The sequence below is a fragment of the Ceratotherium simum genome, chromosome 26 (assembly GCF_057802395.1).
Source record: "Ceratotherium simum simum isolate JZ-2026a chromosome 26, ASM5780239v1, whole genome shotgun sequence".
Lineage (NCBI taxonomy): Eukaryota > Metazoa > Chordata > Mammalia > Perissodactyla > Rhinocerotidae > Ceratotherium > Ceratotherium simum.
This window is the reverse complement of record NC_141925.1, coordinates 4,071,380-4,093,808: the sequence shown is the minus strand read 5'-3', so window position 1 is coordinate 4,093,808 and position 22,429 is coordinate 4,071,380. Positions and strand designations below refer to the sequence as shown.

At 58.1% G+C, this 22,429-nt stretch overlaps 2 protein-coding genes across 4 annotated transcripts in view; both read left to right on the top strand.

The window, feature by feature from the left end:
* The window catches only part of CORO7 (coronin 7), a 58,707-nt gene extending 46,082 nt beyond the window's left edge, over positions 1-12,625 (top strand). The window contains exons 10-28 of one of the 3 annotated variants that reach the window (XM_087449552.1): positions 3,955-4,009; positions 4,599-4,656; positions 4,734-4,879; positions 4,958-5,050; positions 5,219-5,350; positions 5,871-6,006; positions 6,721-6,896; positions 7,409-7,517; positions 7,631-7,717; positions 7,799-7,941; positions 8,015-8,119; positions 8,199-8,284; positions 9,335-9,476; positions 9,579-9,668; positions 10,259-10,375; positions 10,640-10,775; positions 11,175-11,266; positions 11,791-11,877; positions 12,410-12,625. In XM_087449552.1, coding sequence (XP_087305678.1) covers positions 3,955-4,009; positions 4,599-4,656; positions 4,734-4,879; positions 4,958-5,050; positions 5,219-5,350; positions 5,871-6,006; positions 6,721-6,896; positions 7,409-7,517; positions 7,631-7,717; positions 7,799-7,941; positions 8,015-8,119; positions 8,199-8,284; positions 9,335-9,476; positions 9,579-9,668; positions 10,259-10,375; positions 10,640-10,775; positions 11,175-11,266; positions 11,791-11,877; positions 12,410-12,508 — 2,089 coding nt within the window. In that variant the 3' untranslated portion in view covers positions 12,509-12,625. Of the gene's footprint in view, positions 1-3,954; positions 4,010-4,598; positions 4,657-4,733; positions 4,880-4,957; positions 5,051-5,218; positions 5,351-5,870; positions 6,007-6,720; positions 6,897-7,408; positions 7,518-7,630; positions 7,718-7,798; positions 7,942-8,014; positions 8,120-8,198; positions 8,285-9,334; positions 9,477-9,578; positions 9,669-9,966; positions 10,225-10,258; positions 10,376-10,639; positions 10,776-11,174; positions 11,267-11,790; positions 11,878-11,992 lie in introns of those variants that run through there. The other 2 variants (XM_087449553.1, XM_087449554.1) reach the window with 2 other exon arrangements.
* Positions 12,626-14,699: 2,074 nt separating this feature from the next.
* On the top strand, positions 14,700-22,075 carry PAM16 (presequence translocase associated motor 16). The gene is made up of 5 exons (XM_087449558.1): positions 14,700-14,781; positions 19,847-19,931; positions 20,787-20,923; positions 21,338-21,403; positions 21,913-22,075. The coding sequence occupies exons 1-5, from the start codon at positions 14,779-14,781 to the stop codon at positions 21,997-21,999; spliced, it is 378 nt and encodes a 125-aa protein (XP_087305684.1). The 5' UTR covers positions 14,700-14,778; the 3' UTR covers positions 22,000-22,075.
* Positions 22,076-22,429: the final 354 nt, after the last annotated feature.

The window sequence follows — 22,429 nt, the reverse complement described above, 5'->3', positions numbered from 1 at the left end:
AGCTGAAGTCTCCATGACCCTGAAGGCTTATCCCAGGAGGCTGAGCCACACCAGCAGGGGGGTCATGTGGTCTTTGGAGGACCTGATCACCTCCAGAAGGCAGGATGGTGTCCGTGTCCAGTTGCTAATGGGCTCAGCAGGGTCCAGCTGGGACAGCCACCCAGACTTCCTCTCTCAGCTCCTAGCCTCTTTGGGCCCTCTCCATAGAGGGTCCCTTTTCAGGACGGGCGAGGGTCCACACTGCATAGTTTTCTTGGTATATGTGGATGTGGGGCATGGCTTGTGAACCTCTGCTCCTGGGCCAGAGCTGGCCCTCGGCTGTGTTTCATTTGGCCTGTATGGGACTTTTTAAAACTTTGAAGCCATTGCCAACATTGAAAAATCCGGCGATTGCACATTAAAACGGGACTTCCCAGCTTGCCTTGAACAGGAACTCTCGATGGGGGCTGAGTGGCAGCTGCCCCCTCTGGCCAAGGCCTGAGCTCACACATGCCCCAGTCCCCACCAGTCCCAATTGTCTCACACCAGGCTGCTTCACTCGCTCAGTTTCCTGCCTGGTCCGGGAAGCATTTGAGTTTGCAGTCGGTGCTGTGTGGCTCTAGTCAGACTGTCCCTGTGTCTCTGCCCATGGGCCCTCTGTCCCCTAAGACCCTCGAGAGGGTCCACAGAGGCCCCTCCAGCCTGACTTTCCCTTTCCCCAAGGAACAGGTCACCTCTGTGGTGAGTTCTCACTGATAGAGAGATTTCCCCCCTGCCTAAAAGGTCCACCCCCTACCCCGATCCTGAGCTGGACTCACACAGGCCATGCTCCCATCGACCCAAAGGGTCAAGAGCAGCTTCCAGGAGAAGTCTGTCCAGTGTGTCCATCCTTTCCTCATATGGTTTCAAGGCACCTTCCCCCTTGGAACCTGGTTACCTGGAGCCTCCATGAGGGGAGGGAGCTAAGGAGTGTGGAGCAGGGCTTGGTCCAGGGGGTCCCCACTGTCCAGCCTTGGTAACAGGGACAGATCTAAGGGACCTGGACTGCTTTGGAGTGGTGGCAATGCCAGGATGTCTAGGTGGTGGGTCTGATGGGGAGAAGCAGAGGAGGACTCTAGAAGCTGCTTTTCCCAGCAGGCACAGCCCATACTTCTACTGTGATGATTGCAGGGATATTGGGATTATCAGGGTGGTAACCCTCCCCCACGTGACTTACTCAGTACCACCATTATCCTGCATCTTCAGGGACCTGGGCTTGGGGGTGGGGGCAGATCTGGGCTCTAGACCTTCTAGACTTTGGGTCTGAAGCAGACCCCTGGACCCGGACCCATGTCGGAGCCCTTCTCAGTGGCAGGCTCAGATGTCAGCCCTCCCCGCAAGCCATGGCAGCGGAAGAGGAGCCTGTGCCAGCTCTCACCACCTCTGGCCCTCTGCCAGGCTAGGGCTTGGTTCTGCATTCCAGACCCAGACCCAGCCTGGCTCTCTTTACAAGGCCTGGGATCAGCCCTGTGCCACCTATTGGCCAGCCCTTGGGGCCAGGTGCCATGACCCCATTTCCTGGCCCGTGCCGTGGCGGGCAGGATGCTCCCACCTGGTGGAGCTGCCCAAATGGCTCTGCCAGAGGCGAGGAAGACCGGCCTGACCTGTCGGAGGAGCCAGCCCTGCCCTCTGTGACTTCCTGCCCCCACACCCCCAGCGCCTGAGTCAGTGGGCTGGCCAACTGGGGCTGATGGGGCAGGGTTGTGGGGAGGCCAGGTCAAGCCTCTCAACGAGGTTGGTTTAGAGCACAGGTGACCATCAATGCCATGGCGGAACCCACAGGCCCATTCCCCAGCTCTCACCAAGGCAGCGACGAGGTAACAAGTCACCCCAGCTTACTTGCTCTCAGACTCTGCCCTGAGCCCCACGTCACCTCGTGTTTCCACTCCTCCTGCCTGTCTCCACGTGGTGATTTCTGCTCAGTGGACATCTGATCCTGTCCCTCTTTGCTTAAGACGTGCCATCAGCTTTTCGTTGCTCGTCTGACAGAGGGAGGAGGAACTCCCCTCCTGATTCACCAGGCCCCGTTCTGTCTGGCCTCTGCCCACTCCATCCTGAGCCTCACCCTCACCCATTGGCCATGCTGTCCTTCTCCCTGTTTCTCAGATAGGCCATGCACCCACCTGCCACAGGGCCTTTGTACGTGCTGCTTTTTCTGCCTGGAACTCTCTTCCCTTGATGTGGTTGATTCCTCCTTAACCTTTGGGTCATGGGGAACACCCCCTCCCCTCTGGCCAACCAAAGTCAGGCCCTTCTGCCCCTTGTTGTGTGTCCTTGGAGAACTTTTCCTTCACGTGTTTATTTGTAGGACTGTGTCTGTCTCTCACAGCAGGCCATGAGCTCCTTGAGGACAGAGGTGGGGTCTGTTGCATTCATCTCTGGTCATACCTGCAGGCTGAGCTGAGGACCAGGCATAGGCCAGCTTTAGCCAAAAGAATGAATGATTGTGAATGAATGAGTGAGTGAAAGCTTTGTTACAACTGTGGAAGGGACCTGCATCCGGCCCCAGTGGAGCCAGCATCAGCATGGGGGGCACCCCAGGTCACACACCCACTTTGTCCCCCCACCCCGACCCCCTCCCCTGCAGCAGGCAGTGGTCAGACCAGGTCAAGAAGGGCAGTTCTGAGCCCAGCTCACCCTGCCAGCCCGAGGTAATGAGAAGCTGCGTTACTCACAGGTGACCGGCCCAGGGCACTCTAAGAAGCTGTGGAGACACTCAGGGCCCCACCCAGCTTCCCAGTCCATTCTCTGGCTCCTGGCAGGGTGGGGAGGGGGGATGGGCTGCAGCTTTGGGCAGCTGGCCGGGAGGGGATGAACAGGCAGAGGAGGAGGAAGGGGGCTGGGCTCTTGGTTGCCTGGGTGAGGGGTAGAGGCAGCTGCCACAGCTGGGTGACCTCTGACCACTGGAACCACAGTGAGAACCACGGAGTTCTGTGTGGAGCGAGTGTCAGCATCTGTGTAGGGGTCCAGGCCCACGGGTCCCCAGGGATGTGAGACCAAGACCAGGAGCAAGACACAGAAATGGATGAAGGCACCCGTCCGAATTCTCCTTGTCCCCCGCTCCCCAGAGCCTGAGCCAGAAAGGAGTGCTTGCAGGACTGGGGGCTGCAGAGGGGCCCCGCAGGGCACAGGGAGGGGAGTCGTAAATCCCTGAGCAGCGACAGGCCGTTGGCTGAGACGAGATGGGCACAGGGCAGCAAGATCTCTGGGGGCTTCCAGCCTGCCCTCCACATTCCCAGCCACTGCCCCTCCCTAGGCCTCTCCGGCTCTGAAATGGGATGGAGGATGGGGAGGGCAGGGAAGCACGGTGGCAAAAGAGCCCCGGCTCCCGGCTCCTGGCTCAGGCTTGGGCACGGGGGCTCAAGGCTGGTGGGGAGTCGGGTTCCGAGTCTCTAAGATGTCATCAAGGCCCCAGGAGCGTGAGGTGACTGAGTAGATGGCCCCCAAACCTTAGTGCAGACCTGGTACGCTGGGGTTGACTGGCACTGGGTAGGGGTGGAGGGAATCTGTGGTTCTGGCACCACCCTCGCCTTCCCTGGCCTGATGTCTAGGCTGGCCGAGGTGGGACCAGGGGCAGAATGTGTGTGGGGTCTTCTGGAGCTGCTGAGCCCGGGGCGGGGATCTGAAGTGCAGAAAGGGGATGGCTCCCCTGTGCCCAGTGCCTGGCACAAGTCCTGGCGTGAAGCAGGTGGGCAGACGGAGGACCCAGGAAGACAGGCTGGGACATGGGGATGTGCTTGGTGTGTTGGTAGCACAGGGAGAGGAGGCGGAGGGGTCTGGGGGACCAGGCTCGACGCAGCTGGAGGGGCCGCATTGCTCCTGGCCACTGTGGCGCTGGGCCTGAGCCCCTGTCTGGGGTCATGAGGTTCACAATCCTGCTGTCCCTCGCCCACGGGCGGCTGACCGCATCCTGCCGACTAGGTCTTTCTCTTCCAGGTCTCTGATGCCCCTGCTGGACCCAGACTCCGGGCTCCTGGTCCTGGCAGGAAAGGTAAGCAAGAAGCTGGAGCCCCGACCCATGTCCACCCGTGTCAGCCCCCGGGGCTGGTGCCCTCACTTGCCAGGGGTGGCCCCAACCTTTGACCTAACCAGCTAGCTGCAAGAGTGGGGAGTGCAGGATGCCCTCCACCCCCAGAAAGGAGGAACTAGAACAGCACTGCCTAGGCTCCACCACCACCCGGCTGAGCAGCATCCGCCAGGGGCTCCGCGTATCCGGTCCCCTGCGTCTTCATCCGCACAGTCATGTGACTATAACCCCCCTAAAACATCAGCTTCATGAGGACAAGGCCAAGAATAGAGCAGTGTTAGTACACAGTAGTCACTCTGTAAATACTGAACGTATACCCCCGGTGCTCACTCCATGCACAGTGATGACGAACAGGTTGGTTAAAGTCTACTGAGGGCTCAGCTCAGTGCCCAGCACACAGTCAGGGCCTGGTAGATGTCTGCCATGGTTCTGGGGCTCAGATCCTGGGAGAGGAACCGGGTGGGAGGTGGAGAGGATAGCTGGTGCTTCCAGGGCATGCCCCAGGCCACCAGGGGGTGGTCAGTGAGCGGTGCTCAGGTTGGGCTCATTTCAGGGTGAGAGTCAGCTGTCCTGCTACGAGGTGGCCCCACAGCAGCCGGCACTGAGCCCAGGTAAGCCCTGCCCTCCTCCCCCTCTCCCCTTCCCTCCCCCACCCACCTTGACCCTCCTCCCACGGTGTCCCCAACAGTGACCCAGTGCCTCCTGGAGAGCGCACTGCGGGGGGCAGCCCTCGTGCCCCGGCGGGCACTGGCTGTCATGGGCTGCGAGGTGCTCCGTGTCCTGCAGCTGAGCGACACAGCCATTGTTCCCATCAGCTACCACGTGCCCCGCAAGGTAAGGGGGGACTGGGTGAGGGTCTGGGAGGGCCTGGGGGACCCAGGCCTCACCAGCCATGTACCTGTCTGCCACCAGGCTGTGGAGTTCCACGAGGACCTGTTCCCAGACGCCGCAGGCTGTGTACCCGCCTCCGACCCCCACACCTGGTGGGCTGGGAGCAACCAGCAGGTAGGGCTAAGGCCTGGCTGCTGCTCCAGGCCCCCACCAGCCCCTGGGAGCCCACAGGCAGCAGCCCCATTCACGGCCCCGCAGTCCGGCTATGCGCTCTCTCAGCTGCCCTCTGTTCCCCCTGCCGTTCCTATCCCTCCTGCCTCAACTGCTGGCCTCTCCCCACAGGTGCAGAGGGTCAGCCTGGACCCGGCCCGCCGACCCCACTCCAGCTTCACTTCCCGCCTGGTGCCCCCTGCAGAGCCTCCCCCTGATGTGGCCCAGCCTGTAGAGATGCCTGTGGGCGATGCGGACCCCAGCGTGAGTGCCAGGGCTGCCCGCTTAGCCGCCCCATCACAACATCACAGTGGGGACCCTGAGTCAGAGCTGGCGAGTGTGTTCGCCTGCCCAATGGTCTTTTTTATCTTTTCTAGCTGTTAAGCATAACAGACAGAAAGCGCATGAAGCGTAAAGAACCTCACAGTGTTCTCTAAACTGAGCAAACACTTAGAAAGTGAGAGACTTCACATGAAAATCTAGATTTCTGGCTTCTCTTGAAAAACTGGCAGATCTTAACTACTCTAGGCCCGCCCTCCCACAAAACTGGGAGCTGGCAGCTGCCACCTGCTGTCCCTATAGCCTAAAGCTCAGCTCACCCCCGTGTTACCCCCAGCCCCTGTCTGCGATTATGTGCCTACCCCATGCCCCACAATGGGGCTTCATGCCCAGCCCAGTGTCCCACAGCCGGGAGGAGGGGCCCAGAGTGATGACTCGGGCATCCCCTCTCTCTTTGGCCAACACCCCCAGGGGCGTGCTGGCTGACCCAGTGTTTCTCCCCCAGGAGGGCTTCTCCTCCCCTCCCAGCTCACTGACCTCGCTGACTTCGCCCTCCACGCCCTCTAGCCTGGGGCCCTCGCTATCCAGCACCAGCGGCATCGGCACCAGCCCCAGCCAGAGGTCACTGCAGAGCCTGCTGGGTCAGTGTGTGAGGGTGGGAGCCCTGTCTACCCCCACCCCAGCCATCCTCCTCTATACCCCAGCCCTGTCTCCCCCATCCCTGCCTGCCCCCATAGCCCTGTCTCCCCCACAGCCCTGCCTCCCCTATCCCTGCCTGCTCCCATAGCCCTGTCTCCTCCACAGCCCTGCCTCCCCATCCCTGCCTCCCCACAGCCCTGCCCTCCCACAGCCCTGCCTCCCCCCAGATCCCAGCCTCCCCCCAGAGCCCTGCCTCCCCACAGCCCCGCCTCCCCTAACGGCCCTACCCTCCCACAGCCCTGCCTCCTCCCACAGCCCTGCTTCCCCCACAGTCCTGCTGCCTCCATAACCCTGCCTCCCCCCACAGCCCTGCCTCCCCCACAGACGTGCCTCCCCCTCCCCAAGTCCTACCTCCCTTCCTGGTGGAGTCATTCGTCCTTGTGGGTAAAGTGAGTCTCATCTGTAAGAAGTTGACCTAGACAGTCCCTGGAGCGCCCGGCTTCCACCGAGATACCTCAGGTCTCATTCCCTGGCGCCCTTCTGGGCGAGCTGTGTTGGCTGGCCCAGGAGAGGCCTGGGCACACGCCCTACCTGATCTTGCAGTGAAGAAAGCAGGCAGCCGGGACTCAGGGTTGGTCTGGGGTCCTCCTGCAGGACAGCGCAGGGTGGGCAGGCAGGGCATCCTCACGTGGCTCCATGTCCCTGCTACCCGCCAGGCCCCAGTTCCAAGTTCCGCCACGCTCAGGGCACTGTCCTGCACCGAGACAGCCACATCACCAACCTCAAAGGGCTCAACCTTACCACGCCTGGCGAGAGCGACGGCTTCTGTGCCAACCGGCTGCGTGTGGCTGTGCCCCTGCTGAGCAGCGGTGGGCAGGTGGCCGTGCTCGAGGTGAGGGACCCCACCACCACGGCTGCCCCTCAGGTCTCTGCAGGATGCTAAGGGTATCGGGTACCCATAGCAGCTCATATTCTCTGAGCACAAACCATGTGCTAGGCACCCATGTCCCCTTATCCCCTTTAATCTTCCCACCTGCCCCATTCGGGGGTGCTATTCTTATCCCCATTTTACAGATGAGAGCGGTGAGGCACAGAGAGATTTAGTGACCTGCTGGGTCACACAGCTATGTAAGTGGTAGAGCTGGGATTTGTACCCAGGCCACCTGAGTCCCAAGCCTGAGCTCTTTCCACCACTCCACACTGCCCCCCTCACTTTCTGGGGCCTCACGGTGGGCACTTGGGGCTCAGAGCACGAGGTGGCTGAGGCAGGGAGCTTGGGCGACCCAGGGTGGGGCATTGGCTGCACAGGTTGGGGCCTGGGCACTCTGCTTGCCCTGCAGGCCCTGGGGACCGGGCTCTCTTGCCTGTTGCTGATGGGCCTCGGGGTGGGGGCACCTCCCACAGCTACAGAAGCCTGGCCGCCTGCCTGACACAGTGCTGCCCACGCTGCAGAATGGGGTAGCTGTGACTGATCTGGCCTGGGACCCCTTTGACCCCCACCGCCTTGCTGTGGGTAAGGAGGCTGGGCACTGGGCTCAAGGAGGTTCCCGGGTCCTGAATGGGGGCAGGGGGAGCCCGGGGGTCTTGCACCCAGCAGTAATGAGCCTGAGCCTGCGCTCTCTGCAGCCGGGGAGGACGCCAGGATCCGACTGTGGCGGGTGCCCCCTGAGGGCCTGGAAAAGGTGCTCACCACTCCTGAGGCCATGCTCACAGGTCAGGTGGGCCCAAGGAGGGGGCTGGGAGGCAGGCAGTGGCTCCTGAGGGGCTCAGCGTCACCCCATGCCTCGCCCCCAGGCCACACAGAAAAGATCTACTCTCTGCGCTTCCACCCGCTGGCAGCCAACGTGCTGGCCTCCTCGTCCTACGACCTTACTGTCCGGATCTGGGACCTTCAGGCTGGAGCTGAGCGGCTGAGGCTACAGGGCCACCGGGACCAGGTAGGACAGTTATGGAGGCAGATGCCCAGCTACAAGGCAAGAGGCTACCTCTCACGTCCCCACCTGCCCCCAGATCTTTGGCCTGGCCTGGAGTCCTGACGGGCAGCAGCTGGCCACTGTCTGCAAAGATGGGCACTTACGGGTCTATGAGCCTCGGAGTGGCCCTGAGCCACTACAGGTGAGCAAGATGGGCTGGGGGTGGCTCTCAGACCCGGCCACGGGGGTGCGGCTGGGCCTTACGTGCTGTATCCCAACAGGAAGGCCCAGGGCCTGAGGGGGCCCGTGGAGCCCGCGTTGTCTGGGTGTGTGATGGTCACTGTCTGCTGGTATCTGGCTTTGACAGGTAGGACTCAGGGCCCACCATCCCCATCCCCAGACTTCAGCAGGCACCCGTGTCCCCATTCCCCAGGCACACATACACCTGTCAGGCGTGCAGAAGCTGTCCCTGCCCCTCACTGGATGGATGGATGGATGGATGGATGGATGGATGGATGGATGGGTGGGTGGGTGGGTGGATGAGTGGGTGGATGGGTGGGTGGATGGGTGGATGGGTGGATAGGTGGATGGATGAGTGGGTAGATGGGTAGACGGACGGATGAGTGGGTGGATGAGTGGATCGGTGGGTGGCTGGCTGGCTGGATGGGTAGATGGATGGACGAGTGGGTGGATGGGTGGATGAGTGGGTGGGTGGATGGATGAATGAGTGGGTAGATGGATGGATGAGTGGATGGATGGATGGATGAATGGATGGATGAGTGGGTGGGTGGGAGGTTGGATGGATGGGAGGGAGGGAGGTGGGGAGGAAGAATGAGTCAACTGGGGGCCCAGAGAGATGAGAGCCACGCCCTGCTGCAAGGAGCTCATGCCTGGTGGGAACCAGGTAAAGCACATGAAACACAGAACCAAGCCTACTGGAGAGGTCCAAGGGATGGGCATTTGGCGCTTTGGAGGAGGGATCAGAGAGGGCCTCCTAAGGGAGGTGTCATGTGAACTGGATCACAAAGGGGCTGGTAACCAGAGACCCAGAGGAGAGGGCATTCATGTCTGGGCAGAAAGGCCAGAAAGCTGACCAGCCTGGCTGGAGCAGAGGACGAGAAGCAGAATGTGGGGAGAGAAATCCAGACTTTTGTCCACAGGTGCTGGGGCCAGGACTGTGCTGAGGAGGTTCGGAGGGCAGTGGAGGGGGCAGTAGTAGGGGAGGAGGGGCCCAGGCAGGGCGGCAGGTTAGGACACTCTTGCATTAGGCCAGGCCAGGAGTTCTGAGGGCTGGACCAGGAAAGAGAATGAAGGCCCTGAAGCTTCCCAGCCCAACAAGATCAGGGTTCTTGCTGAAGTCTGCCCCAGTCCCTCCAGCTCTAAGGACCTGCTTCTGCCCCCTGGTCCCCCCTTGCAGCCGAAGTGAGCGCCAGCTACTCCTGTACTCGGCCAAGGCCCTGGCTGGTGGCCCCTTGGCAGTGCTGGGACTAGACGTGGCTCCCTCGACCCTGCTGCCCAGCTACGACCCGGACACCAGCCTGGTGCTGCTTACGGGCAAGGTGGGCTGGGGTGGGCAGGTGGGGGGGCGGTGGGCAGGTGAGAGGAGGTAGGAGGAAGGCAGCTTTAGCTGGCCACCTCACTCTCCCTGCCGCTCTCCCCAGGGTGACACGCGCGTGTTCCTGTACGAGCTGCTCCCCGAGGCCCCTTTCTTCCTGGAGTGCAACAGCTTCACGTCCCCCGACCCCCACAAGGTGAGCCCGTGGGCTCCCTGGTCCTCCTTGCTTAGGTGGGACCGCGGGGCTCCCCCGCCCTCTCGCGGCCATGTAGGGAAGTGCGGGGGCTGGTGAGGTCGGTAGGTCACTGGGCCCAGGTGTGCCTAGCAGCTTGGGAGAGCTGGTTGTTAAACTCAACCATTATTAAAAATTAAACTATATAAAGTTAAGTTATATGAACCTACAAATAAATTATATTAGAAACCATGACAATAAATACCCAATTTATCACTTCCTCATTATTTTACCCGAGTTTACTCTTATCTGTGCTGTTGAGGTTGTTTACATCTGTTGGCTCTGTCCGGTGGAAGTACTGCACGATGGCAAGCTGCTGCACCTCTCTTCCCAAGTCTGTGTTCAGCAAGTCACGCTGATAGCGTGAGATCGGCAGTGGTGGGAGTTTTCACACCATGGAAATAGGCAAATGCTACAAATCAGGGCATTTTTCCTGGTTGTTAAACATCTGCCAGGACCCTGCTGTCCAGGCATAGGCCTGGTCCTGGAGGCCCTAAGAGAGGGGGGCCGTGAGCTCTGGGCTGCAGCCCCAGCTCAGACCTCTGCTTCCCCAGGGCTTCGTCCTCCTGCCCAAGACGGAGTGCGATGTGCGGGAAGTGGAGTTTGCCCGATGCCTGCGGCTTCGCCAGACGTCCCTGGAGCCCGTCGCCTTCCGGCTGCCCCGGGTCAGGGTGAGGTTGGGTCCCCCAGCGCACTGACGCCCAGCCCCTTTCCTAGCCCATCAGAGGCTTTGAGGCTCAGCTGGCCCTGTCACCAAACTGCCCCACTCACTACTCTCTGGGGCATCTGTCCCCTTTACTCTGCTGAGATTCTAAAACTCTTAGAAACTCTAGACTAGGGTCCCGGGTCTTGCCACGGCCCCCTCCCAATGGATGCCAGTGTGCCCTGGGCCTCTGGTCAGTGCCTCAGGGCAGCCCCTTCCTCCCTCCCTACAGAAAGAGTTCTTCCAGGATGACGTGTTCCCAGACACAGCCGTGAGCTGGGAGCCAGTACTCAGTGCCAAGGCCTGGCTGGGAGGTGCTAACAGGCAGCCCCGGCTTCTCAGCCTGCAGCCCCCGGGCATGACCCCAGGTAGGATGAGGGACCAGGGGGCAGGTAGGGAGCAGGGGAGTGGGTCAGGGTTGGAGAAGGGGGCAGAAGGCCCAAGTCCAATCCTCCGGCCTTGCCGGCATAGAGAAACCTCTGGTGCTTCCGCCGATGAGATGACTGCATCTACAGGCTCAGTCTCTGAGCCCCGGGAGGGCAGGGCCCAGGGTCTGTGTTGGCATCATAAGTGCCCATCCCAACATGCACGCACGCAGGCAGCCTGGTGCCCAGGGCAGTCCTTGTGAACAGAGAATTCAGTAGCTGTTAATGCTACCTCTGAGGTCTCTACCATGGAATCCTCTAGAGGCCGGTACCAAAGGGTTGGGCAAGGAGCCCCCACCAAGGGGACTCTGATGTCTGATCCCTGTCCCTGCCCTGCCCCAGTGAGCCAGGCGCCCCGTGAAGCCCCTGCCCGGCGGGCCCCATCCTCAGCGCTCTACCTGGAAGAGAAGTCGGACCAGCAAAAGAAGGAAGAGGTAGGCGTGGGAGGGGGCTGACCGTGTGAGGGGACGATGTCCCTCAGTTGGTGCTTGCCCCTGTGAGCCTTCAGTTCTCTGCCCTGACCCAGACTGGGACAGGAGCCAGTGTCACACCCCTCTCAGTTGGAGAGCTTGATAGGGAGACCTTCTGGAGCCGTGAAGCTGACCGCCACCCAAGGGGCACAGGGCTTGGGAAGCCAGAGAAGGGCAGAGAGAGGCCCCACCCTGGCCTGGCCCAACCCAGCCGGAACTGGAGGTTTTGGGACCCTGGTGCACATTTTGAGCCTCTGAGGCAGTGTGTGGAGACAGCTGCCCTGTGACTCTGGTGCTGCATGTCACAGTCTGTCTTAGGCTCCCTCGTCTCTGTCAAGGTGTCTTTTTCAATGAAAACCTTCATATCTCTCAGGGCTCTAATGAAAATGGCTCTTTCACAACCTTGACGGGGTTTAAACTGGGGTCTGACGTTCTTGGGGTTGGAAGTCCCATTCCCTTCCCACCTCTTCTCCTGTCTACTCTCCCAGCTGCTGAATGCCATGGTGGCGAAGCTGGGGAACCGGGAGGACCCGCTCCCCCAGGACTCCTTCGAAGGTGTGGACGAGGATGAGTGGGTGAGTGGACAAGTGGGCCCGGCATCTGTCCCTCCCCACAAACCCCTGCAGCATGTGCCATCTCCCTTCCCCAGGCCCTCTCAACTCCCTCCCACTTCCTGGTTTATCTCCCCAGGACTAGCCTGCCCACCAGCTACCTTTGGCGTCACCTGCTGGTGCCACCTCCTAGAACCACCTGGTGCCCCCTGCACACCTCACATCTCACCCTCAAACTGGAAGATACCTGTCAGCCCTGGCACACCTCATCCCAGAAGCTCTGGCTTCCTTTGGGTCTTGGGGATTTCCATGGCCTCAGGGCCCTGCTGCAACTCTGGTGGATTGTCTGCACCTCTGCTTTCTCTGGGACCAGCTGCTTCTCCTCAGCTGCCTGCTAGCATGTGGAGCCAGGGGTGTCGGGGGGTAGGGGGTCAGTAGCATGTCCCTGGGAAGGCTCCCTGTCTCCCCTACTCTGACCTGGGCTGGTCCCAGCCTGGGCTGGCTTCACCCAGCACCTTCAGTATTACATGCCACCCCATCTTGCCTACTGCTCTAGTTCTGGTCAAGGGCCTTGGGGGCCGGCCCCCCGCCAGGCCATTTGGAGCAGCACCAGCCTCAGGGGCCTGGGACGAGTCACCCTGCTCCCCAGGCTTGAAGCCAGGAGAAGAGGACATCACCGAGCTGAGGGCCCAATTAAGGAGGTGTGGGCCCCGCAGAGACTGTCCTGCACATGATCTGGATGTTTACAGCAATTAAACTTTTCTAAGCTGGCCACCTCTTGTGCCACAGTGGTCTCTGGGTTGGCTGGAAGAGGGGGGGAGTGTAGGGGAGGGCGATTTGGCCATGAGCTCCCCCTTGTCCCAAGCCCCACTTTACTCCTGAGGCCTTTTCAGCTGCATGCTGCTGGGAGTTCATTCATTCATCCAACACATAGGTGTCCAGCAGTGCTCTGGGTGGTAGATCCCGTAATGAACAGGAGCGACAAGGCCCCTCGAGGCACTTATTATAGTCTTCTTATGCAGGGGAGCCAGACTGTGTGCCAGTTAGCAAGTGGGGAGTGTGAAGAGAGCTATAAAGAAGATAAATTACGTGAAAGGGAGCCACTGGTATGCAAGGGGCAGCAGGGTGTTCAGGGTCTGAGAAGATGACATTTAAGTTGAGAACTAAGATCTGAAGGCTGCTAAGCCACTGAGAGAGCCCTGAGAAGAACATTTCAGACAGAAGGAAGGATGCTGAGGGAAGAAAGAATTTGGAGAGTTGGCAGAAAGAAAAGAAGGGCAGTGGTCCAGAACATAGTACAAGGCTGCCCGACTTTCATTCATTCAACAAACGTTTGTTGAATGCCTTCCATGGGCCAGCCACCCATCCAGGTGCTGATGTTCAAGAGTAGAGAAAAAATCAGGGCCGGCCCCGTGGCTTAGCGGTTAAGTGCGTGCACTCCTCTGCTGGCGGCCCGGGTTCAGATCCGGGTGCGCACCGACGCACCGCTTCTCCCACCATGCTGAGGCCGCGTCCCACATACAGCAACTAGAAGGCTGTGCAACTATGACATACAACTATCTACTGGGGCTTTGGGGGAAAAAATAAATAAATGAAAAATGAAAAAAAAAAAAAAGAGTAGAGAAAAAATCAAAGTCCTGCCCACCAGGAATCCACATTCTAGTGGGAGGGAACAGATTATAAGCATAAAATAAATGAATGACATCATAAAGGTGATAAGAGCTTTGGGGATAAAAAGAGAGGGGATCAAGAATGGAGGTTTACGGGCCGGCCCTGTGGCTTGGTGGTTAAGTGCGCGCGCTGCAATGCTGGTGGCCCGGGTTCGGATCCCGGGTGCGCATCAAGGCACCACTTCTCCGTCCATCCTGAGGCCGAGTCCCACATACAGCAACTAGAAGGATGTGCAGCTATGACATACAACTATCTACTGGGGCTTTGGGGGGAAAAATAAAATAAATAAAATCTTAAAAAAAAAAAAAAAAAAAGAATGGAGGTTTAAGCCAGACACAGAAGGCAACATATAGTATGATCCCATTTGTATGAAACGTCCAGAACAGACAAATCCATAAGAGAACGGAGATGAGTGGTTGCGGGGGGATGGGGGAAGGGAAATGGGCAGTCATGGCTAAAGGGTTCAGAGTATTTTGGGAGGTTGATGAAAATGTTCTGGAACTAGTGGTGATGGTTGCACAACTAAATATACTAAAAAGCAGTGAATTGTGCACTTTAAAAGGGTGAATTGGGGGCCGGCCCGGTGGCTTAGCGGTTAAGTGCACGCACTCCACTACTGGCAGCCCAGGTTCAGATCCAGGACGCACACCGTGGCACCGCTTGTCTGGCCATGCTGAGGCAGCGTCCCACATAACAGCAACTAGAAGGATGTGCAGCTATGACATACAACTATCTACTGGGGCTTTGGGGAGAAAAAGGGGAAAAAAGGAGGAGGATTGGCAATAGATGTTAGCTCAGAGCTGGTCTTCCTCACACACACACAAAAAAGGTGAATTGTATGGTGTGTGACTTCTATCTCAATAAAGCCGTTACTAAAAAGGGCAATTTGCAGCGTTGGTAGGGGGTCAGGGTGGGCCTCACTGAGTTGACATTTGAGTAAAGACGTGAGGGAGGAGGGAGTGATCCCTCCTTCTCAGGCTGAAGGAACCTGGAATGAAACCTATTTTGAAGTTTCCTGTTGTCTTCAATATTTGTGAGAATTTGGCATCTTACTCCTTATTATGTTCGTGAGGTGCTGTGTTTATTGCATGTCTTTTAGTCCCAAATATTTTTGCAAAATCAAGGGAAGAAATTGCCATGCATTTGACGCACGTATTCTGCTGCTCCTAGCGCACCAGGATAAACAAGGCCAGAGAAGCTCCTGGCGCCGCGCATCACCCGCCCCTCCCAGCAGGACCCGCCCCTGATCCGCCCATGGTGCGTACGTCACACGTTTGCCCCGCCCCTCAGCATCGAGGCAATGCGCATGCCCGGCGCGGCGTTGCGCACGCGCTCTCCACCTCTCTTCTTGACCTCTGCCCTGCCGGCCGCTCGTGAGTTGCGGCCGCGGGGCCAGGAAGCGGGAGCCCTCGCTCCCGAGGCAGAGCGGCCGCTATGGTGAGGCCCGAGTTGGGCGCTGCTCAGGGAAGGGGAGGTCGTTTCGGGGCCGTGGCGGGGCCAGCGAGCTCCGGCCGCGCTGCGGGTTCTGCGCGCCCCCTGCGTGCCTGGTGGGAAGCGGGTCCGGGGGCGTACCACCGGGGGGACCGAGGCGGGCGCTGGTGGCCCCGGGGCCGCCCCGGGGCCGGGAGAGCCGCCTGGCTGGAGGCAGGGCGGGCCTGGCAGGCAGGAAATGCCCGTAGATGCGGTCGCTCTGTGCGCCCGCCCATGTGCACGCAGCCAAGGGGGCGGCTGATCCCCCCGCGAATCCCCGCTCTGTCCCGGAGCTGCTTGATGGTGTCCCCCTATTATTATCCCCATTTGAAAGCTGACGAAACGGGCTCCGAGACTTTCCCAGGGAAGTGACACAACTGGGACTTGGACCAGGCCCCGCGACACCGAAAACCAAGCGCTTCTGCGGTGCCATTGGCACCTGGAGCCAGTTCACAGACCTGGGCCTCTCTGGCTGCCTCAGGTCAGCTGGGGACCCTTTGAAAGTGAAGGGTCGCGAGCTCTTTCCCCGGAGGTTGTATATATACGTTCCCCCAAGTGATTAACGCAGCCAGCTTGGGGAGCCACCTCTTACTTGATAGTGATAGGGATAAGAGCTTACAAGTACCAGGCCTGAGTGGGGCTTTATGTAGATTCTCTTGTAATTTCTATGAAGTCAGTACTCTTATTGTCCCCATTTTACAGATAAGGAACCTGAAGCTCAGAGATTTTGACTCCTCCAGGGTCACTTATCCCACAAGTATCAGAGACTGGTTTTGAGCCCAGCTCCTTCTGTGTCCTGAGACTACACGTTTACCACCACATCATTCCTGCCTTGTAGTATTCCATCACTGCCATTTACTGAGGACCTACCACGGCTGAACTGGGTTCTTCACAGGCATTCCCACATGTAACCCTGAGCCTGAAGGACCGAGTCAAATGTGGCTCTAGAGGAGTTTGTGTCTTAAAGGAGAAAGCGGGCGAGTCCGTAAAATAGGACAATGTCACAATATATTAACAGGAAAAGAAAGAGGGTGCTCTGGGAAGGTAGAAATGGGAGCAGCCTGGGGAGGTTTCCCTCAGTGGAGTGGAGGGTGATGTATTGAGCTGTCTTGAAGGATGGTGGATTTTGACAGAGTATGGGAGTAGGAGGGAGGATATTTAAGGTTAATGGGTATGGAGTTCTTTTGCAGGGTGATGAAAATGTTCTAGAACTAGTGATGGTTACACACTCTAAATATACTAAGAAGCACTGAATTGTGTACTTTAGAAGAGCGACTTGTATGATGTGTGAATTCAGAGCTGCAGAGACTTTGGGGTAAAGTAGGAGAGCTGATCTAGGAGTAGGTGGTGTGGCTGCAGGGTGGAGAGAGGCGAGGGGAGAAGAAACCAGAGAAGTCGTTTGTAGCCAGACAGAGCTGGGGATGCCAGGCTGGGGAGTGGACTGAATTTATAGGTGGTGGTGGTAGAGTATTGTGTGTGTGTTGTGGGAGGACGGCCAGAGCCCTCCTTTAGCAGAGGGAGTGAGAGGCGTTTGGAAACCCTGCCTGGGGGCTTGGAGTTTATGAGACTTCAGTTTGGCCAAAGCAGAGCTGATGGTGAGCTGGTTATGTGTCACATTCATTCAAATATGTATTGGGCACCAGGTGTGCCAGCCACAGGCCAGACCCAGGCATACGTCAGCAAATGTGACAATTGTGGTCCTGACCTCCCTCCTGCCTAGTTCCGGTGCCAGCAGCTGTTTGCAGGGACCCTGGGTGAACAGAGCCCCCTTCCTATCTCAGTGCATCCTTGAGAAGGGGGTGAGTCTCAGTGGCAGTCTCTGCCTGCCAGCCCAAGGGCCTAGAACTGCCTTGAAGGGAGCATTGCACATCGGTCTGTCTGAAATTCAGGTTCCCTTCTCAATGCACTTGATGTGGAATAAACCACACTCCTGAGTGCTCCCCACCCCCACACTGCCTGTGGTCCTTTGCCCTGGCTGCAGGGCTTTGGTCCTGCACTGGACCACGTTGGTCCCCAGATGAGAAGGCATGTGTGCCGTCCACAGTGGGTCCCAGGCTCAGAGTCTATGGCTCTGACCTCTGCCCCTTGATTGTCAGTTTGGCCTGAAGTTGAACGCTGTGTCAGCCAGTTGCTCTTGTCTGGGGCCTTCGGGCCCGAGTGTCAGTCAGTGGACTATGGGATGTTTTAGGGCGTTCTGGGAGAGGCCTCAGCCAGTGGCTGTCTTCATCACCTGTGGTGGCTGCTGCTGGCAGAGCTCTGCTTCCCACCAATCCTCAGCTCTAAGCATAGCTGACCCACAGCTAGGATCTGGGTACCGAATAGGTGAATGAGAGGATTGGCTACATCGCTGCTCTCTAGACCACTCAGCACCAAGCAGGATCTGGTCCAGAAGCAAAGGCAGCTGTCGCGCTGCTCTGAACCTGCCACTGTCCGTCTGTCCACTTGGTTTTACGTGCATTGCCTCCTGAGGGCCTTGCAGCTCTCCTATGAGGAGGGTGTTCTCTCCATTTTGCAGATGAGAAAACTGAGGTTCAGAGAGGTTGAATAATTTGCCCAGGGCCATACAGTTAGCAAGAAGCAAAGCTGGGATTCTGGATTATGTCAGCCTGACTCCAAAGCAGCGTTCTCACTCCTCTTCTACACGCCCCAGGAAAAGAGCCTGCCTTTTTGCAGCATTCTCCCCTGTGGAATCAGGATATACCAAATGAGCTGCTGTACTGGGAGAAGCTTTGTTACTCTGTGGTGCCTGGCCCTTGTCACGCTTTGTGAAACATAGAATAGTAATAAATGAAAACAAACGTTTATTGAGCACCTACTGTATCGTCAGGCTCTGTGCCAGGCACTTGATAAGCTTTATCTCATTTAATCCCTATGATAGCCCTGTTCTTGGCCACATTTTACAGGTGAGGAAACTGAGGCTCAGAGAGGTTGAGAACTTGTCCAGGGCACACAGCTGGGATTGGCACAGAGGTGATTCCAAAGCTCACTTGTGTAACCACCACACTACACTGCCTCTTCTGGGAGATGCCTCCTGCAGGAACCTTGGTGGCCCCAGTGGGGCTGACCAGGCAGCTCCCTTGGCCGGCCGGATTAGGCTCTGAAACTTTGCAGGCCAGCCCAGCCTTCTCTGCAGCCATGGAGCTCTGGCAGCAGGAACCACGGGGCCACCATGCCACTTTGGTTTGGAGCCTGCAGGGGATGTGAGGAGAGCCACCCAGTTAAAGCCTCAGTTCTTAATGTTCATTATTTATCAACAGTCACGGCCCTGGGCATTGCAGCGAACAGGTGAGGACAAGACAGTGCAATAGGGTTGCGCTGGGTGAGTGGCAGCAGAGGAAGTTGTTGTCTGAGGCCTGACGGGTGTTCCAGGCTGAGGGAACCCTCTGGAGTCACCTTCTGGCCTGTCAGCCATCTCAGAGCTGCCTGTCCCCGTGGGAGTGGCTTTAGATGAGGAGGGGTAGTCATGTAGATTCCCCACTCAACAGTGCATCACTTGTGTTGACACCTGCAGCGAGCGAGGCTGGCTGCAGCCCCGCCCCTCCCTCTGATCCAGGAAAGAATCCTCACCGGGCTTTGCTTTCTGGTGTGAAATATGGGGCTTACAAAATTTTCACCTACTTGTAAAATCTAAACCCACTTCCATTGATTAATTCCTGCTAATGGTCCAGAATCACATTCCACCCTGCCAGTTAGGGAACGGCAGGTTCGTTGGAGGCCAAACAAGGCTGGTTCTGGAGTCTAAATTCCACTAGAATCTGACGAGCCCCTCTTTGGCCTTGGGTTGGGTCCTTATTCCTTGTCAGGGTGCTTGGTCGCCCTCCCTGCAGACCCCGGGACGCTGTGTGAGGTGGGCAGCCTGGGGATGGCGTGGCTCATAGCGCTAACTTTCGGTTTCCTGCCCACCTTTCCTCGAGTACTGGCTGTGTGTCCTCAGGCTGGTCACTAAACCCCCTGTGCCTCAGTATCTTGTCGGGATTAACTGGTACAATAAATAGAGTGTATTTGGCACAGTGCCTGGCACCTGGGCTTAGTTGATACTTGTTGACTGATAGGAAATCTAACTACAGAAAAGTACAAAGAAGAAGGGAAAGTATTTGAACGTGCAGTGTTGGCCTGAAGTGAGCATTCTCTCGAGCATCCTCTATGCACCCACATTTGTACCATTTCACACACATACATGTGCTGTCTATGTGTCATCTCTTCACAATAAGATCTGTACGTTGTCCCATCTTCCTAGTAACAGGTGACTGGTCCTACTCTCCCTGACTACTTGGTCCTCGGTATGTTTGTCTAAATGCCCACCTAGTGGGCTTTTTGCTGCTTGAAGGTGGAGAGTTGTGTTGAATAAAACAGGCTTGAATAATGTTGGGAGAATTAGGAGGGCTCCGAGTTTCCCCACTAGTAGAATGAAGGTTAGACCAGCCGATCTCAGAAGTGCAGGAAGTGCCCTCTTTGGCCCACAGTGGCAGAGTGAGTTCATGGCAGGTCTGGGACTGACCCTGGGTTCCAGCTCCCTGGCTACAGTGTTATTCCTAAAGCCAGTACCTCTGTGCCCTGCAGCTGCTTTGCCTTGGCTCATGTCTGCCTCTCCTGAAGGCCAAGGGAGGGACCCCTCTGCCTCTGGGGACTACGTCAAGTTCACCCCCTAGCCTGCTGTCTGATGAGCACCTGAAGCCACCCAAAGCGGAAGCTTTATATCAGGGTACTTTGGAGGAAGTGGCCTGTGGCTGCTGCTCTGTGCTTCATTACCTCAGCTCTCCAGACGCCTTGCCCCCAGCAGCCATCTCCAGGGGCCCATCTCTGGGGGCCCTGAGAATGCAGCCTGCTAACCAGATGTCTGCTTTGCCCACAGGCCAAGTACCTGGCCCAGATCATCGTGATGGGGGTGCAGGTGGTGGGCAGGGCCTTTGCGCGGGCCCTGCGGCAGGAGTTTGCAGGTAAGCTTAGGCCCCTGTCTCTCCCTGGGCTGGGAGCTCCTGCCCAGGTCAGATTTTCTCTGTAACTTTGGCACCGTCACCGTGGGCCAATTGTGAATGCAGAGCCCCTCTTCGGGCCTGGGTTCTGGCAGCCTGGGGCACGTCCTGTGGTGGAGGGCAGTGCTGGACTTGGGGCCATTTCCATGTAAGGTAAACCTGGTTGACATGAGCATTTATCAGGCAGGAGTTGGGAAACTGGCCCACCTGGCTGCCTGTTTACGTAAATAAAGCTTTATTGGAACACAGCCACATCCTCAGGCTGCTTTCAAGGCAGAGTCTAGTATTGCAACACAGACTAATTGGTTTGCAAAGCCTAAAATATTTACTCTCTGACCCTTCAAGAAAAAATTTACCGGCTCCTGATTCTAGCGTCATTGAAAGGGAAGAGGTCATCCTAGGCAACCTGCTTTGGTGGCCTAGGTAACCAGTGGGCAGCCAGGTCTCGACTGAAGCTATTGCCTCCCCTGCCCGCAGCTTCACTCTGCTCCCCATTGTAACCTAAAGCTCCCCAACTTGCTCTGCGCCTAAGATGAGGGGGCAGGGAGAGAAGAGCGACAGGGCCCTCTCATGGTCTAGGTTGGGGACAGAGCCCCAGATTTGGTGACCAGACCCTGCTTCTATCCTCCAGTGGAGCAGATCTATCCTCACTTCACTACCTCCCACCCCCCAAAGTTAAACCACTTCTGGAGAGGAGATGCACCTCTGTCCCTGGTATCTCTTCCATGCTACCTGGCAGGGGTGAACTGCCCACTTGGAAGGCCCAGGGAGAGTTCTGGGCTGCTGAGGGCAGAACACTTAACTTCCATGTCCACACAGCCAGCCGGGCAGCAGCTGACGCCCGGGGACGTGCCGGACACCAGTCTGCAGCTGCCTCTAACCTCTCCGGCCTCAGTCTCCAGGAGGCACAGCAGATTCTCAATGTCTCCAAGCTGAGCCCCGAGGACATCCAGAAGGTGAGGCCAACAGGGTGGGTCTGAGACAAGCCTTGCCCTGGCCAACCAGAAATGGGGCGTGGGGGAAACAGGCCGCCAGGGTGGGGAAGAGTAAAGGAGGCCTGCAGAAAGGGGCAGGGAGTGGAGGCTCTGGCTACAGCCAGCTGGAACTCGGACTTGTGGGAGCCACTGTTGCTTGTTAGTTTTTAGGCCCAAGACAGGCGGCAGCAGAGACATAGAGCAGTTGGTGGTAGCAGCTGCGTCCCTCCCTCCGTGGACACCTGTCCACCTCTCTGCCCCTTCGCGGTCATGTAGTAGGGCATGCAGGGTGGAGGGGTCGAGCCTTTTTGCTTTCCTTCTTTGTCATCTCCTAGCTCCCCCTGCCTCTGTAACCCAGAGACCGAACACCTTCTCACCGTCTCCCCTCCTCTGCAGAACTACGAGCACCTATTCAAGGTGAACGATAAATCTGTGGGCGGTTCCTTCTACCTGCAGTCAAAGGTGAGTGGTCTTTGATGCTGCGAGGAGGGTGGGCCTCGAAACCTCTCCTCACTGGGGTTCCTCACTTCCAGGCAGTTCAGAGCTTGGCAGGTAGAAAGGTGTGTTGAGCCTTTCCCTGGTACCACAGCCTCAGGGGGCCCCCCTAAACTGCTACTCCCTCGGACTGCCTCCGCTCCATGGGGCCCAGCCAGTCAGGTTGTGTCAGCCTGGGCCCTGTGTCACCTTGGACAGTAGGCTTCCTGGCAGCCATGGTTTTGAGGGAACAGAACCCCATTAGCTGGTGGGGTGATCTCAGCTCCCAGATGTCAGCGTGGCCCTGGGCTCTGTCTCCTGGGGAGGAGCCCGCAGGCCACCCCTCCCCGCCTGGGCACTGGTGAAGGAGGCATTTGTATTCCCCTCAGACCTGCCCACTGATCTCCAGGGACTCACAGTGGGAACTGGACCTGGGAGGGTCCGAGGCCTCTCCTGTGCAGGCCGCCCTGCCTGACATTTTGTAACTGCGTCCCCAGGTGGTTCGAGCGAAGGAGCGCCTTGATGAGGAGCTCAGAATCCAGGCCCAGGAGGACAGAGAGAAAGAGCAGACGCCCCCAACGTGATCACTGGCTCCTCGCACCCCACCCCACCTCGCCACCTCTAATTTATAGCTCAGCAATAAATGTTTTTTCCACATTTCTCATGTGTGCACATCCAGATTCCAAAAGGGAAGCTGCACCTCCTGCGGGCTCGGGCTGTGCGCGCTGGGGAGGTGGGGCAGCGGCGTCCACCACCCTGTTAACGTGCCTTTGACACCCTGGGGCTGGAGTGAGCAAGGTTGGCAAGAAGCTTGCCAGCCCAGCCCTGCCTGCCCGTGGAGAGCCAGCCATGTTCTGTCACGTACCGGACGCAGCCACCCCTGCCGTCACAGCACCAGGCTCCTCCCGTGGCATCACCATCCTCAGGTCTGCCCCTGCCCCTTCCATTGGGAAGAGCCCTGGACCCGTGAGCTCTGTCGGAGGCCACCTCTCCCTGAGCTGGGTTCGACTCTAG

Bases quoted from the DNA above. Each gene is read 5' to 3' on its own strand.
- PAM16 (XM_087449558.1), top strand. The intron at 19,932-20,786 runs GTAAGCTTAGGC...ATGTCCACACAG, and splicing joins CCTGCGGCAGGAGTTTGCAG to CCAGCCGGGCAGCAGCTGAC. The intron at 20,924-21,337 runs GTGAGGCCAACA...CCTCCTCTGCAG, and splicing joins GCCCCGAGGACATCCAGAAG to AACTACGAGCACCTATTCAA.